This window comes from Monodon monoceros, unplaced genomic scaffold (genome assembly GCF_005190385.1).
Source record: "Monodon monoceros isolate NGI ecotype Baffin Bay Population unplaced genomic scaffold, NGI_Narwhal_1 Super_Scaffold_18, whole genome shotgun sequence".
In the NCBI taxonomy this organism is placed as follows: Eukaryota; Metazoa; Chordata; class Mammalia; order Artiodactyla; family Monodontidae; genus Monodon; species Monodon monoceros.
The window spans coordinates 1,224,092-1,237,606 of NW_021703774.1; the positions used below are offsets into that span (position 1 = coordinate 1,224,092).

The window sequence follows — 13,515 nt, forward strand, 5'->3', positions numbered from 1 at the left end:
GTGAGATAAGAATCAATTAATCCTCTCATTTGACAGACGAGGAAACTGAAGGATGATGAAGTTGCCCGAGGTGGGCGGGACACAGCCACCAAGGCGGAGGAGTTGAGGCTGGAACCCAACTCTACAGAGCTGGTATCTTTACACCACACTCTCCAGGCAGAAAAGGGAGGGGAGCCTTCTTCCCGTCCCCTCCCTCCGTCTTCAGCTCAGCATCCGGGGAAAAGTCCCTTCTTGGGGGGTGCGGTGCAGGATGGAGGGAGGTTGATTGAATCTGCGGAGGGGAAGCAACAGGTCGCGCTTGGCCTGGGGCTGACTCCACCAGGCACGGTCTAGGTGGGCTGAACTGCAGGCCCCTCCAGTGTGTGCCCAGGACACAGGCAGTGCCATTGCCAGGTGGTCCGTGGGGGGCGGGCCCCTCCTCCTCCACTGCGGGGAGGGGAGGCCGAGGGACCTCAAGGTCCTGCTCTCCTCCGCCGCACTGGATGGGGGCAGGCTCAGGACAGTGGGTCGTCCAAGCAGAGACAGCTGTGGGCAGCCTGTCTGGGGCCCAAACCGAAAAACCTGCAGATGGGGGAGGAACCCAACTTCGGCTTGATCCCCCCTTTCCCCCGCCCCAACCCCAGGATCGGCCTCATTTTTCTGATTGCGCAACGCCAAGGGGGAGCTGGTCAAGCAAGAGAGGGGGCAGAGGCTGGGGGCCAGGACTGCCGCGGCCTGGGAAGCTCCAGCAGCTGTCTGGCAATCCCCATCCCGTGCGAGTCCCAACCGGTGCCAGTGCGCGACCACGGAACAACCCCCCCTCCCCCACAAGCAGCGACCCCCTCACGTCTGGAAGACGCCCCTCCTCCTCCCCCTCACTATCCCCCCCGAGTCCAAGGCCTGGAGGAGCTGTGGTCCCCAGAAACGGCAGACAGGAGGCCTGAAGGCGCCCCGCCCCCGGGAGCGCAGGGGAGAGGAGCGAAGGGGAGGGGAGGAGAGGGGAGGGCCGGCCGGGCAGGAATGCTCGGCGCAGGAGGCGGGAGGCGGGCGCGGGACATGTGAGGGCACATCCCGCGAGCTGCCGCCCGACGCGCAGACGGCCCGGGGAGCGAGCGGGCGAACGGGCGAGAGCGGGCGAGAGGGCGCGGAGCAGCGGCGGGGGCCGAAGCCCGGCGCGGGAGGCACCGGGCGCGCCGGCCGGGCCGCAGGGAGAACCGGCGGGGCGCGCCGCGGCCCCGGCCCCGCGCGCGCCCATGACGGCGGCCGTGCTCCGGGAGGGCGTGTTGGAGAAGCGCAGCGGCGGGCTGCTGCAGCAGTGGAAGCGCAAGCGCTGCGTGCTCACCGAGCGCGGGCTGCAGCTCTTCGAGGCCAAGGGCGCGGGCGGCCGGCCCAAGGAGCTCAGCTTCGCCCGCATCAAAGCCGTGGAGTGCGTGGAGAGCACCGGGCGCCACATCTACTTCACGCTGGTGACCGAGGGCGGCGGCGAGATCGACTTCCGCTGCCCGCCCGAGGACCCCGGCTGGAACGCGCAGATCACCCTGGGCCTGGTCAAGTTCAAGAACCAGCAGGCCATCCAGACCGTGCGCGCCCGGCAGAGCCTCGGGACCGGGACCCTCGTGTCCTAGACCGCAGGCTAACGTCTTCGCTTCCCGCGGCCATGGACGCGGTGTCGTGGGTCGTGCCAGGTGAGTTCTTGGGGTCTGAGCCTTTCTTTCCTCTTGCCCTCCCGTCTCCTCTCTCCTCTTTCCCCTACGGAGGAAATGCCCGCCCGGCCCCCCCCCCACCCCCCCCCCCCCAGCATGCCCTCTCAAAGCTGGCCGTCGTAGGGCCAATGGGGAGGGAAAGCCCAGGAGTCGACCCTGGGTGCCTGGGCCTGGGGCCAAGAGCCGGCCTTCCCCCTGGGGCGCCGGGCAGGGGTCCTGAATGTGCCCGCAGTGCCTGAGAGGAGGGTGGGCAGGATGCGCACCGCCCCCCCCCAGGTTGGTTCTGCCCTGACTCAGGTGGAAGAGGCTAGCAGAACAGACCTTCAGGCGGCTGGGCCTCCACCCCCACCAAGGCAGGGCTCCTGGGCTGTGGCTTTCAGGGAGCTGGGGAGGGCGGAGGGGGGATGAGCTTGCCCCCCAACCCCTTTCTGCTGCAATGACGCTCGTCCTGGAGCTTGACGGTGGGATTGAGGCAGGAAGACGGCCTCCCTCAGTGGCAGGGTTCTCAGGGTTGGGGCCAGAACCCAGGAGTCGTAGCTCCCAAGGTGGGACCTTGGTGGGAGCTGGGCCGGTCCTGGGAGCTCCACTACCTGTTCTCAGTGGTGGGTTTTGGGTCCTGGGGCTGAGCTGTTGGGAAACCAGGAGATTTGTGGGGTGTGCAGGCCAGGCCACTGATGCCAAAGAGGGTGGGCCTGTCCACCTGCCCCAGAGTGCCCGCCATGCTGGCTGGGCCGAGAAGGGAAGCTGGAGGAGGGGGTGGGGGCGGGTTTGTGGTCAGCAAGGCTCAGGGGAGGGACCAGGAATAGAACCTAGAAACTGTGGCTCCTGGCCCTGTGCCGTCTTCCCCAGATGCCGCCCCCTCCCGGGGGAACCGGGCGCAGGTTGAGGAAGGATCTAGGTGTCGTTTCTCCCCTGGAAACCTGTATGCCCCTCACCCCACTACCACCACCCTCGTGACTCTCCCTGTCCTGCAGCTTCTCACCTCGCCAGGCCGGGTCCATTGAGCCTGGTGGTCGGCCCTCCTGTTAAGTGCCTCTCGTGGGGCAGTGCGGGGTCACTGAGAGGCCAGGCAGGAGGCAGACCTTCTGTCCTTAGAGCTGATCCTCTTTGATCCCCCAGGCCTCAGAGGCCGGGAGGAACAGCTTCCTGCAGTGATGACAGGGTGTTGGACAAATGCTGTTCTCTCCTGAAAACGTTGGGAGCAGGTTGGGAAGCTCTGGTACAAACAGCTCCTGTGGATACTCGCCGCCCCCGTGTGTGCCCTGCCCTGACTGCTGTTCTTTCTTGCCAGCTTCCATGCCCCCTTTGGCTCGCGGGGTGTGACTGTGCTCCGTTCGGTGAGGCAGAGGCCGTGGACGCGTGGAGGAGGCGTTGGAGCGTATTAGGGGCGGCCGGGGCCGGGTAGCAGGTCAGAGGCCCCGAGGGGCTGAGGATGAACACGGAGCCCCCGGGTACTCAGACTCCCGCTCAGGACCTTCCGGCCACCGGCCTGGCCTCCGAGATCGTGGTGGAGAGCTGCCATCCAAGCCCCCTCCCGCCACGGCCCTGCGTCTCTGCTGCAGACTGCTAACCGGCCCCCCGGCTTGGTGCCGTGCCCGGAGAAAGGCAGTCCCCCGGGGGCGCCGAGCCAGCGCCCCAGGACTCGGGAGGCCGGGCTGGCGCTCAGAAGAGGAACCACCTGGGCTCGCCTCCGGATTTACTTTGGCGGGGGTAGCTGATGGGTCTGAGGCCCACACCTGGGGGTCATCTGCTGCTTGGGTCCTTCTGGGACCCCCACCCATCCAGGCCTCTCTTTGCACAGTTCTTTCCCCCTCCTTCCCCTCTTCCCCCACTGCGGTACTAGGCCTGGAGGTGGTGGGGGGGTGGGGGGGTCAGCCATTACCATTTCACACCCGTCCACAAATGCAAATGCCCTGCAAAGGGCAGTGACCACACTGTTCGCTTGCTGAGTGGAATTCTTTGCCCGCCGCTAAGACCTGGTGCTTGGAGCATCTGTCCTCACCCCACTTTCCCAGTCCACACCCCATCCTGCAGTCTCCAGCCTGGGGAGAGAGAGACCCTGCAACCCAGGGAACATGGACTCGTAGGTCCTAGGGGAGGGGCCATGAGGCCTGCACGGGCCCACTCGGTCTCGAGAGACGCCCCTCTGCCTGCTCTCCTGGGGGGGCGGCTCTGCATTCTGGGTAGGGCCTGTCTCTGTCATTTACACACTTCGCCTTGTACATTAACACCGTTAAGTCTTCTCTACGGGATGGTTGAAAAGGAATAATTTCAGTAGTGGGGAAACCGAGGTACAGAGACACAGCTGTCCTCGGTGACACAGAAACTGCCGATCGGGTAACCCACGTCCGGCCTCCCCTGTTGCCAAGCGGTGGCTGCTTGGCAGGGGCAGGGAGGCTGAATGTCCCCTGCAACAAGGCGGGGTCCCTCAGTGCTTCCAACCTGTTCGTTCCGCATCAGATTCCTCCTCCTGTCCGATCACGATCTCTGTCCTTTGTCCCCGTCCCTCAGAGTCCTCTGAAGCTTCTTGCTTATCTGATATGTGAACTACATCTTACAATCAAATGAGAACTTACAAGTTACCAAGGAATTTTTACAGATATCTCATTTATGATCTCCTTAGGCTGCATACCCAGCCCATGATGGCAAATAAGCATCACCGTCCGTGCCAGCTAGGGTGCTGTGATCAATTGGTGATGTCTGCCATGAGCTTTGGGAGAAAGGTGGGGAGGCTGGCAGCTCTTGTATATATGTGTGGGGAGAGCATGGTGTCTGCCACTGTTTCCTTGATTCAAGCTACATGAGAGGCTTAGCTTCTCCATCCTGCTCTAAAACGGCAGCCTCTAAACTAGAATCCTAAATAAATAAATAAATAAAAATAAAATAGAATCCTTGCTCTTTCCATCGAGCCCAAAGGTGACTTTGGTGATGGTGATGGTGAGGATTCAGGGAAGCGTCCAGACACTCAGACACGGGGGCGTGTTTGTGCGCAGGTGGAATCGGGGTGCAGGACACACTCATCCAGCAGACATGCCAATGCCTCTTGCAGCCAGGTGCTGCGCTGGGCGCTGGGGCGCAGAGATGAAGAAACACCTGATCTGAGCCAGAGCCCAGGGCGAGGAAGTGCCGGCTGTGCCGGTAGAGGGGTGTTAGCGGCACAGGCGGTGTCCTTCCGCGCGGCACTGTCCTGCCCTCAGCGGAGCCTGCAGGGGTGGTTCCGGAGCTTGGCAGCTCAGGACAGCAGGGGGCACAGCCAGTGTGGGATGTCTGTGGGGGCACACACAGTGCAGGGGGAGAGCGGGCTCCCAACTCCCGGCCCTCCCTGCTTTTTGGGAACAGCCAGCCCGTTGGTTCCAAGTATGCTTTGGTTCCTATCCAAACCCAGCTTCAGCTGCTCCCCTTGCTAGGAGGTCCCAGCCCCTGTGAAGGGGGAGCTGCTGTAGGACCCCCAGCACCGACCCTCGAACAGACTCTCAGCAGACACTAGTGCCGGTGGCGGGTGTTGGGATGGGGATAATCGCTCGAGCCCTGTAGCTGCTTGGAGGCGCCAAGATCTCACAGCACGGGGATCGGGGCTTGTGTAGTGAGTTTCATTTTTTAAAAGATACGTAGCCTCTCTGGGGTGTCTCTCTGCTTCCTGGGATCAGGGGTGTCCTCGCCACTCTGGCAGCTGAGTTTGGGACAAGGACCACGGGCCCTCACCCCAGGAGTGCTCGGCCGGACCACAGAGCAAGGTCAAGGTCTCCTGGGGGCACAGAGGCCCCAACAGTGCCAGCGGACATGCACAAGATGGAAAAACTTCACTCAGTTGGGGCCCCGCCGTGAGGCCAGGGCGGGGCAGTCGCCACCATCTTTCCATTTGCCTCTTTCCATTTGCCTTCCACCCCTGCCCGATCTCTGAGTCATCAATGGGAAAATGAGACGGGGCAAGTCCCAGCCTGGCGGCAGCTGGGAATCCACTGAGGCCGGGTGGGGAGGCGGGGGAGAAGGGCCCGGCTGGCTCTAGTCAGGTGAGCTGGGCTGGGAGCTGAGGCTTTGGCAAGAGCCAGCCTGTTGCAGGGAATGGGGACGAGTGCAAAGAGCTGCCGGAAGCAGAGGGTCTACCGCAGGAGGGAGCGGGCATCGCGCCCGTGACCCTGGAGTCTGGCCTTTCCCGGAAGCTGGGGTGTAGAGGCATCTTGGCGGCCAGGTGCAGGGACCCCGGCAAGACTCTGTGATTCGCTGTGCGCAGAGCTGCCAGGAGGCTGTACTGGGAGCCCGGGCTGACCTCCTCCCAGCCACCTGAGTGTCCCGCCCAGGACGCAGTTCATCCTTCCGATTAAAACCTCCCGAGGTTTCCCCGATGCACAGGAAGGAAGTCCCAGCTCCCAGGAAGTGTGCCCTCCGAGGTCAGGGCTCTTTCCAGTGTCCGTCCCCACAGTCCCCAGCCAGCGCCCCTGCATGGGAAGCGCCAGGTCCCAGGACTAGCTGGGGGAATTTGCTCACCCCACAACCCCGCCATGGGGAGCCTCCCTGCTCAGTCCAGGCCAAGGAACTGCTCTCTGCTCCTCAGCCACGGCTCTCCCGTCACCACGCTGCCTGGCGACAGTCGGTCACTCCCGTCACTATGTTCCTGCTGCCTCTGAGTTCCTGGGACAAGGCAGGAGATTCATCATCACGATGGCAAACGGTAACCGAGCTTGCTCCGTGGGCACAGGGGAGTCGTGGAACGTCCAGCCGCTGAGGTTGTGGATTAGGTTTTACATTCAGAAACTGAGGCCCAGAGAGGTTATGTGACTTGTTAGGAGTCACACAGCGGCTAACTGGCGGAGGAGCCAGGATTCAACTGGGCAGTGGGCCTCTAGATGTGTTCTCTGAACCCACACCAGACGAGTACTTCTCCCAGGATGAGCGGGAGAGTGACAGAGTGAGTTTGCCCGCGATTTCCTGGGAGAAGGGAGCTCACAGGCGGGCACTGAGAGTACGCAGTGAAGCCTGGGGGCCGCGTGAGGGCCAGAAGGGACCCTCCACAGACTCAGGTGGAGGAGGCTGCAGGGGTGGAGGGGTGACTGCAGCCAGGCCTTGAAACAGGAGGAGACACAGGGAGGTGTCCCCGGGTTGGGAGGATCTGTGGGTGCCCACAGGGTCAAGGCTTGGGCAGGATCCCCTGCAAAAACGGAGGGACCCCGGGTCGGGGGAGGGGCATGAGAACGCTGGGGACAGTGCCGGTCCTGTGTTGGCCCAAATGCTGTTTGTCTCATCACCTGGGTACAGGGACCCCATCCTGCAGGGACAAGGGCTCTGGGCTCAGCAGACGTGACCCCGTGTGGCAGCACCCTGGTCCCAGAGCCCCACAGGAAGGGCTCACCCCCTGCTGGGGCGACCAACCATCCCAGCTTGCCTGGGACTCTCCTGGTTTTAGCACTGAAAGCTCCGTGTCCCCAGAAGCCCCTCACTCCTGGGCACTCTGGGACTGTTGGTCACCCCCCTCCCAGCCCTGCCCAGGGTCAGGAAGCCCGGCTTCTCCCACCCTCCCCATCTCAGCAGTCAGCTCCGCCCACAGCCCTCTGCCCTGAGAAGGGACCACGTAGAGTCCCAGGCTACTGTGCGTTGGCCCATGGGCTCCTCTGGCCCCTACGCTGGCGCCAGCAGACTTTCCTGCCGTCCTCAGAGGATGGTCAGGTCCCGGCTGCAGGGAGGAAGGAGAACCAAGTGTCCTCCGGGCTCTCCAATCAGCTCCACACCTGCTGCACCAGTGCCGAGCCTGCGCCACCTGCCAGGTACTGGAGCCAGAGCAGGCGGACTGAACAGGGAGGAGGGCTGTGCGGTGGGGGCAGAGCTCTGGGAGTGGGACGGGATGCAGGGAATGTTTCCGGTGGGCCTTCCAAGGGGGTTAGGGGTCTGACTCTCAGGGAGCGGGGAACGCAGAGGGGAAGACCTGGCCTGGGCAGAGTTGACAGGGCTGGAAAAGGTGAGGTGGCACAGAGCCTGGGAGCACAACAGGTGAGCACAGAGGAGGTGGCTGACTTGGAGCCCCCCGCCGTGATCTCTGCTTTTCTCTCCAGGCAGGGGGGAGCCCATCTCAAAGCCGCTGTTCTTACACACACACCCCTTTATTTTATTACATTGGAGAAAAATGTGAAAGGACAGAAAATTATAAAGAGGGAAGCAAATATCATCTCTGTGTTCCCATCTTTGAGATAATCTTTGCTAGCATTTTGGTATATTTCCTTCTACATTTACTCCTATGCAAATATATACGTAATATATAATTATATATGATTTGTAATATGTAATTATTTTCACACATGGGCCATTATGTGTATTATATCTTGATTTTTTTATGTATTAATATATTGTGTTATGAGGCCATGACATTAAATTTTTTTTTCTTTTTTTTTTTCTTTTTTTTTTTTTTGCGTTACACGGGCCTTTCACTGCTGTGGCCTCTCCCGTTGCGGAGCACAGACTCCGGACGCGCAGGCTCAGCGGCCATGGCTCACGGGCCCAGCCGCTCCGCGGCATGTGGGATCTTCCCAGACCGGGGCACGAACCCGTGTCCCCTGCATCGGCAGGCGGACTCTCAACCACTGCGCCACCAGGGAAGCCTGACATTAAATATTTTAATGCCTGTATATTATTCTATTATGTTTATATTATTTATTTGACATTCAATCCCTCATTCGTTGGATCCCCATGTTTTTTTGATTTTTCTTTGTTATATATAAGGCTGCAACGAACGTTTGCCTATTTAAATCTCTGTGTCTGGGGCTTCCCTGGTGGCGCAGTGGTTAAGAATCCGCCTGCCAGTGCAGGGGACATTTGAGCCCTGGTCCGGGAAGATCCCACGTGCCATGGAGCACATAAGCCCGTGCGCCACAATTACTGAGCCTGCGCTCTAGAGCCCGCGAGCCACAACTCCTGAAGCCCGTGCACCTAGAGCCCGTGCTCCGCATTAAGAGAAGCCACCGCAGTGAGAAGCCCGTGCACTGCAACGAAGAGTGGCCCCTGCTCGCTGCAACTAGAGAAAAGCCCGCGCGTAGCAACGAAGACCCAACACAGCCAAAAATAATAAGTAAATAAAAATAAAATAAATTTATATATAAAAAAAGAAATATTTAAATCTCTGTCTCTGGATTTTTTTAAAAAATAATTCTTTTTTTAATTTAAGTTTTATTTTTTTAAAAATCAAAGTATAGTTGATGTGCAATATTATATGTTACAGATGTACAACATAGGATTCACAATATCTATTTAAAGTTATTATAAAATATTGGCTATATTCCCCGTGTTGTACACTGTGTCCGTGCAGCTTATTTATTTTATACATAGTAGTTTGTACCTCTTACTCCTCTCCCCCTATTTTGCCCTTACCTTCCCTCTCCCCCATGGTAACCACTAGTTTGTTCTCTGTATCTGTGAGTCTGCTTCTTCTGTGTTATATCGCTAGTTTGTTGTATTTTTTAGAGTCCTCATATAAGTGCCATCATGCAGATTCTTTAGGAGACTTCTCAGAGCGGCATGGCTGGGCCCGCTGGAGAGCAGGGTGGGTGCCGGTGAGCTGCTTCAGAAGGGCTGGTGGTCGCAGAGGAGGGAGACCTGGGGGGAGGGAGATGGGTGTGGGGAGCCGTGGGGGGACTGGGAGGGGTCGGGGAGATGGTGGTGAGACAGCAGCCGTTTAGGAAATGCCCGTGTGGGCAGTGACTCAGGTCACCCACGAGCAGGTGTGCAGGTGGCCGCTGACCACCAAAGCGCTAATCATAGCCGCGAGGCCGTGTCTTTTTGGCCACGCTACTTGGCTCCCATTAAAACGGAGACGATATGGTCTACTTCCTGGATCACTGTGAGACGTGGTGGAGAGAGTGCCTGTAAAGGACACAGCACACAGATGGTGCACACGGCCGTCTGTGAGCACAGCCGCGTAGAAATCCTCCCCGCGACCTTGCCCACCTGATCCCCATGTGGGGGGAAGCCACGTGTAACTAACATACTCAGGACCAACATCGAGCCCTCGGGGTGCAGCCTAAATTACACACAGGCTCTGCCAGACTTACCTCCCGTCCAGACGAAGAAGTGCCACCAGGAAGAGTGGAAGCAGGGGCCCAGGGTGGGGGGACCCAGGCCCTTCCCACTGCCCCTGGGGCCCCCTTGGTTAGAAGGAGGCTGGAGAGAGACAGCAGGTCAGTATCTGTCAAGATTCCTTGTCATTAGACTGAGCTGCGCCGCCACGATCTCCACCGGCACCGCTAACCGGGCTGCGCTCCAGTGGCCCAGAGCCCTGCACACACACGCACACACGCATGCACACGCACATGCACGCCTGTCCCCCTGCCCGGGAAGGGAGGGCAGGTTACCCACCACGCCTGAGTTCCCAGAGCCTGTCGCCCACCAAACCCAGAGGAGAGGGCAGAATGGGACCCAGGCCAGCCCTGGGAGCCTTGGCTGACGCCCTGTGGCGAGGGAGGTGGGCCTCCGCGCTAACGAAGACGGATAAAAGGACAAACGGAGCTCAGAAAGCGGTTCGAACACCAGCAATTAGTTATACTCGACTGGGGTGGTCGGGGCAGCCGTTTGGAGCTTTCAACTATTTGTGCAAAGGGAGACGTCAGACCCCATGCTTTCCCCACTTCCAAACCACGAGTGACAACGCGCATTCCCCCCTCCCGTGGGTCCAGCCGCAATGGTCTGTTTCTCCAGCAAGTCCCCTCCCAGCAGGGTCTCTGGAAGACCCCTCCCCCGTCCTCTAATCTTTGTCATCACCCTGTGTTTCTACCCAGGCCTCTGAGTCTCCAGGAACCTTCAGATGTGATCTTGCTGTGTTATCACAACAGCCTGTGATATTGGACTATTTCCTGATAGATGACGTGGTGAATCTTGGGCTGGGGGAGAAGCTCTTGGGGTGCAGGTAACACAGGGCTGCTGTGCGGGCCTCGGGGCTTGGGGCCCAGGCGCCTGGTGGAGATTTAGTGAGTGGAGTCTGCTGAGTGGTGTCTTACACACACACACACACACACACACACACACTGCGAGCTCCCATGAGTTCACTTAGCCTCAGAGGCCGGGGTCCTGGCTGCAAGGGCGACCTCATTCTTCCACTTCCTGTGTCTCCCTCAGACTGGTGCTTGCCTGTGCTTTTCTTTGCCAGATTCCATCTTTATCAAATACGCCCTGCAGAAGGGGGTCCACATGGGCAGTTGGCCTCGGCCACACTCTTACTGCCTGGGGTCGGTTTTCACAGATGGAGACAGAGCAGGTTTTCACAGATGGAGACAGAGCAATAATCCTCTCTTTCTCCAGGAACACTGCAAATAAATAAGGTCAGGACACACAAGTGGGCACATAGTAAAACGTCAACTCCTGGGCCGCACTCGGGCGGGTGTGGGTTCCCTGAGCTCTGCTCTCTGCCCGGAAGCCCTTCTGCTCTGGTTTCTCAGTCGACCACCATGTTCTTCCTGAGCCCCGCGCTCCCGCTGACCTCGCTGGTCCCCGCTGTTCCTCTGAGACCCAGTTTGGGAGTCCCGGTGGCAGGCAGACCCTAAGCAGCCCCCATTGTCTCCGCCCCCTGCAGGGCTTGCGTGGACCCCGCCCCTCGAGAGCGACTGGCCTGGTGAGTGGACGGGTTGTCACGTCTGCAATTAGGGCCACGTAAGACGCTGGCGCCCATCTCACTCATCGCGGTGCTCTCCCTGCCTCCTTTCGACGAAGGAAACGTCCGTGTTGGATGGGCCCACGCGGCAGGACTGAGAGTGGCCTTTGACCAACGGCCCGCAGGGAGGACCTGGGTCCCACCAGCGACCATGTGAGTTTGGAAGCAGGTCCCTCCTGGTCAGACCTTGAGACGACACCCCCTCCTGGCCGACAACTTGATTGCTGTCTGTGAGACCCCAGAGCAGAAGGCCCGGGGGCACGCCCGGATCCCTGGCCCTTAGAGGCTGTGAGGTGATGCACTGTGTTGTCTACACCACGAGCCTGTGAGGATCTGTCGCTCGGCAACGGGTAACAAAGCAGATGCTATCGTCAGGACCCTCTTCTCGCCCGGCTCTTCACACACTCACTGCCGTAGCCTCGGCCTGCTTGTCTGCCTCCACCCTCCCGCCCCGGGGCGGGGACCACGCTCTTGGTGCCTTTCTTCTCTGGGCTGGCCCTGTGCTTGGCTCACAGGGAGAGTTCAGTGTTTGCCTAGTGCCTGAGAGTCTAGAATCTCCTGAGCGGATGCTCAGGGCTCGGTCCAGTGGTCCTGGGGGCCGCGTGAGGAGGCTGGGGCCTGGGGGTGAGGAGGGGCAGGTCTGTTGTCTCCCACGTGGGCAGCGCACCTTCTCTCGCCCGCCTGTTTAGCCCAGGACACCCTGGAATGTTTCCAGGCCGGAACAATGTCCTTGGCCATTTAAAAGCATTATCCGTATGGCGGAGAAGGCAAACTCCTTGAAAAAGATGTTCTCCAGCACAGCAGAGAAGACGAGCTACTTTGCTGGGAGCCAGACCAGGCACCGGACTCCTCGTGCCACCAGGCAAGGAGGACGCAACCAACAGCCTCCTGTGGCTGGCGTGACAAGCGACCACACATGTGGTGGCTTGAAACAACAGAAGTCCCTTCTTTCACAGCTCTGGAGACCAGACATCCGAAATCAGCATGGGGCTGGTGCCGGGCTGGAGTCAGGGTGTCAGCAGGGCTGTACTTCGGACAAGCCTACGGACAAGAATCAGCCCCTGCCTCTTCCAGCTTCTGGGGTTCCAAGGGTCCTTCGGCTTGTGGCCCCATCACTGCAGCCTCTGCCTCTGTGGTCACATTGCCCCCTCCTCCTCTGCCTGTGTACCTCTGTGTACCTCTTCTTACAGACACATGACAACTTTTACAGCCCACCCGGATAATCCAGGGTCACCTCCGCATCTCAAGATCCCTAACGCGGTCATATTTGCAAGGTCTTTGCCATGTACGGTAATATTCACAGGTTCCAGGGCTTAGAATGTGGACATTTTGGGGGGCTATCATTAAGCCTGCCTGGAGGGTGTGCCCAGGAGGGAAGAAACTGAGGCACAGAGCATATTCTCATATTCTTAGCATCGTACTCTCACCCAGCAAGTGAGGCCCGGAGTCTGAACTCCCAGACCGACTTCCCTGCTGCCAACGGCTGTCCTCACATGAAGGGAGGTTGGGACAGACAGGGCCAGCCCTGCCTTCCTGTCCTGGCATCTCCCTGCTGGCTGCCCCCCACCTCCCCTGGCACCTGCGGGGGAGGCCTGGCTGCAGAGCCGGGCTCTTCTTTTCCTTTCCCCGAGAGCAGCATCTCTCCCCAGGGCAGGTGAGGTAGCCCGGCAGAGGCGGAGGCTGTTAAGTACCCGCCCCAGACCGCCCACGCCCACGGGAACACCTGGGTCCCAGGCACATCCTGTGGACGTAACCCTCCCCAGGCCTGCTGATGGCTCCCTGGGCCTGGGCCTCTGCTCACGCATGCGATGCTGGCAGACGGCCCCAGTGCTGTTTCCTGAGGGACTTAAAGCTGCCCACCCTGCCAGAAGCCAGGAAGGGTGCGGGCGCGGCTGGCGGGGACCCTGGCAGGAAGGGTGTGCCCGGGGCACATGCGCCTCCTCTTCGGTCACCACCAGCACCCAGAAGGCCTTTGTTCAGGACTGAACTCTGTCGGGCCCTGGGAGGAACTGTGAACCGGCTGGAAGGACCCATCCTGGACCCAGAGTGGGGCAGCTGAGATCTGTTGGCTCAGTCCTCCCTCACCAGTGTGTGTCTAGGGAGCTGGATGTGCATCTCTGGCAGACAGTAAATCCTGTAGAGATGACCCAGGTGATGCTGAAGGTCTCCAGCTGTCCCAAATCATTTTCCCTCCCCACCTCTCTGTCG

The 13,515-nt window shown here is 59.9% G+C and overlaps 1 protein-coding gene across 3 annotated transcripts; it reads left to right on the top strand.

Moving 5' to 3' along the window:
• Positions 1–1,193: 1,193 nt before the first annotated feature.
• Positions 1,194–11,890, top strand: PHLDA3 (pleckstrin homology like domain family A member 3). Of its 3 annotated transcripts, none has more exons than XM_029229574.1 (2): positions 1,194–1,664; positions 11,230–11,890. In XM_029229574.1, exon 1 carries the CDS (start codon positions 1,233–1,235, stop codon positions 1,602–1,604), a length of 372 nt encoding a protein of 123 aa, XP_029085407.1. In that variant the 5' UTR covers positions 1,194–1,232; the 3' UTR covers positions 1,605–1,664; positions 11,230–11,890. The 3 variants fall into 3 exon arrangements, with proteins under 3 accessions (XP_029085407.1, XP_029085406.1, XP_029085405.1); XM_029229573.1 differs by lacking the exon at positions 11,230–11,890 and adding an exon at positions 6,235–6,389; XM_029229572.1 differs by lacking the exon at positions 11,230–11,890 and adding an exon at positions 2,974–3,531.
• The last annotated feature ends 1,625 nt before the right edge of the window (positions 11,891–13,515 follow it).

Bases quoted from the DNA above. Each gene is read 5' to 3' on its own strand.
- PHLDA3 (XM_029229574.1), top strand. From the start codon at position 1,233: ATGACGGCGGCCGTGCTCCGGGAGGGCGTGTTGGAGAAGCGCAGCGGC.